This window comes from Epinephelus moara, unplaced genomic scaffold (assembly GCF_006386435.1).
Source record: "Epinephelus moara isolate mb unplaced genomic scaffold, YSFRI_EMoa_1.0 scaffold108, whole genome shotgun sequence".
Classification (NCBI taxonomy): domain Eukaryota; kingdom Metazoa; phylum Chordata; class Actinopteri; order Perciformes; family Serranidae; genus Epinephelus; species Epinephelus moara.
The window spans coordinates 1-1,000 of record NW_026078532.1 but is presented as its reverse complement, the minus strand read 5'-3'; the positions used below and the strand labels follow the sequence as shown (position 1 = coordinate 1,000).

At 48.4% G+C, this 1,000-nt stretch overlaps 1 protein-coding gene across 1 annotated transcript; it reads left to right on the top strand.

Annotated features, from left to right (window-relative positions):
* Positions 1–95: 95 nt before the first annotated feature.
* LOC126386934 (gamma-crystallin M3-like) lies at positions 96–846 on the top strand. The gene is made up of 2 exons (XM_050039507.1): positions 96–431; positions 525–846. The coding sequence occupies exons 1-2, from the start codon at positions 162–164 to the stop codon at positions 801–803; spliced, it is 549 nt and encodes a 182-aa protein (XP_049895464.1). The 5' UTR covers positions 96–161; the 3' UTR covers positions 804–846.
* Positions 847–1,000: the final 154 nt, after the last annotated feature.

Genomic DNA, 1,000 nt, shown 5'->3' with positions numbered 1-1,000 from the left:
ATGGATGTAACCGCTGCATTCTTTTGGCTTCAATAGCAAGTTGCTGAGTGGAGGCATTCTCCGGGGGGTGTGGTGACTCTTTGGTCAGGTATAAAAGGAAAGGGTTAAAGCAGGTAGACAGGCAGTTCAGGAGCAACAGCAACAGCACGTCCTCAGCCAACATGAGCAACATGAACATGAGGGGCAAGATCATCTTCTACGAGGAGAGGAACTTCCAGGGTCGCTCCTATGAGTGCATGAGCGACTGCTCTGACATGAGCTCCTTCCTGAACAGGTGTCACTCCTGCAGGGTGGAGAGCGGCTGCTTCATGGTCTACGACCGCCCCAACTTCATGGGAAACCAGTACTTCATGAGGAGGGGCGAGTACGCTGACTACATGAGCATGATGGGAATGAGGGACTGCATCAGGTCCTGCCGTATGATCCCCATGGTAGGTAGAAAACTAGCACTCTACTACGGGTGACATCGCACATGAAACTTAATATTAAAACATTACGTTGTGTTGGTTCTCTTTGAAAAACAGCACAGAGGCCAGTTCAGGATGAAGATCTACGAGAGGGAGAACTTTGGCGGTCAGATGCACGAGCTGATGGACGACTGCGACAGCATCATGGACCGCTACCGCATGTCTGACTGCATGTCCTGCCACGTGATGGACGGCCACTGGCTGATGTACGAGCAGCCCCATTACAGAGGCAGGATGATGTACCTGAGGCCCGGAGAGTACAGGAGCTTCAGGGAGATGGGCATGAGCGGCACGAGGTTCATGAGCATGAGGCGCATCATGGACTCCTGCATGTAAATGTTCACTGAATGTTTCATGAAATAAAGTCATTTCTGCTCTATTTCTGCTCTAATGATCATTTCCTGTTTGATGTCAGGCAAGTCCTTGATGTCGCGCAGGAGCCTCTGTCAAAAATAGTGTCAAATATAATAAGTAAGATAAGATAAAAGCAAAAATAAATCACTTTTAGATTATTAGTAAAGTCTTCACGTTTT

What these genes read in the sequence shown, in the direction of transcription:
- LOC126386934 (XM_050039507.1), top strand. Translation starts at nt 162, where the DNA reads ATGAGCAACATGAACATGAGGGGCAAGATCATCTTCTACGAGGAGAGG. An exon ending in CCTGCCGTATGATCCCCATG is followed by an intron (nt 432 to 524) that starts GTAGGTAGAAAA and finishes TTTGAAAAACAG; the next exon opens with CACAGAGGCCAGTTCAGGAT.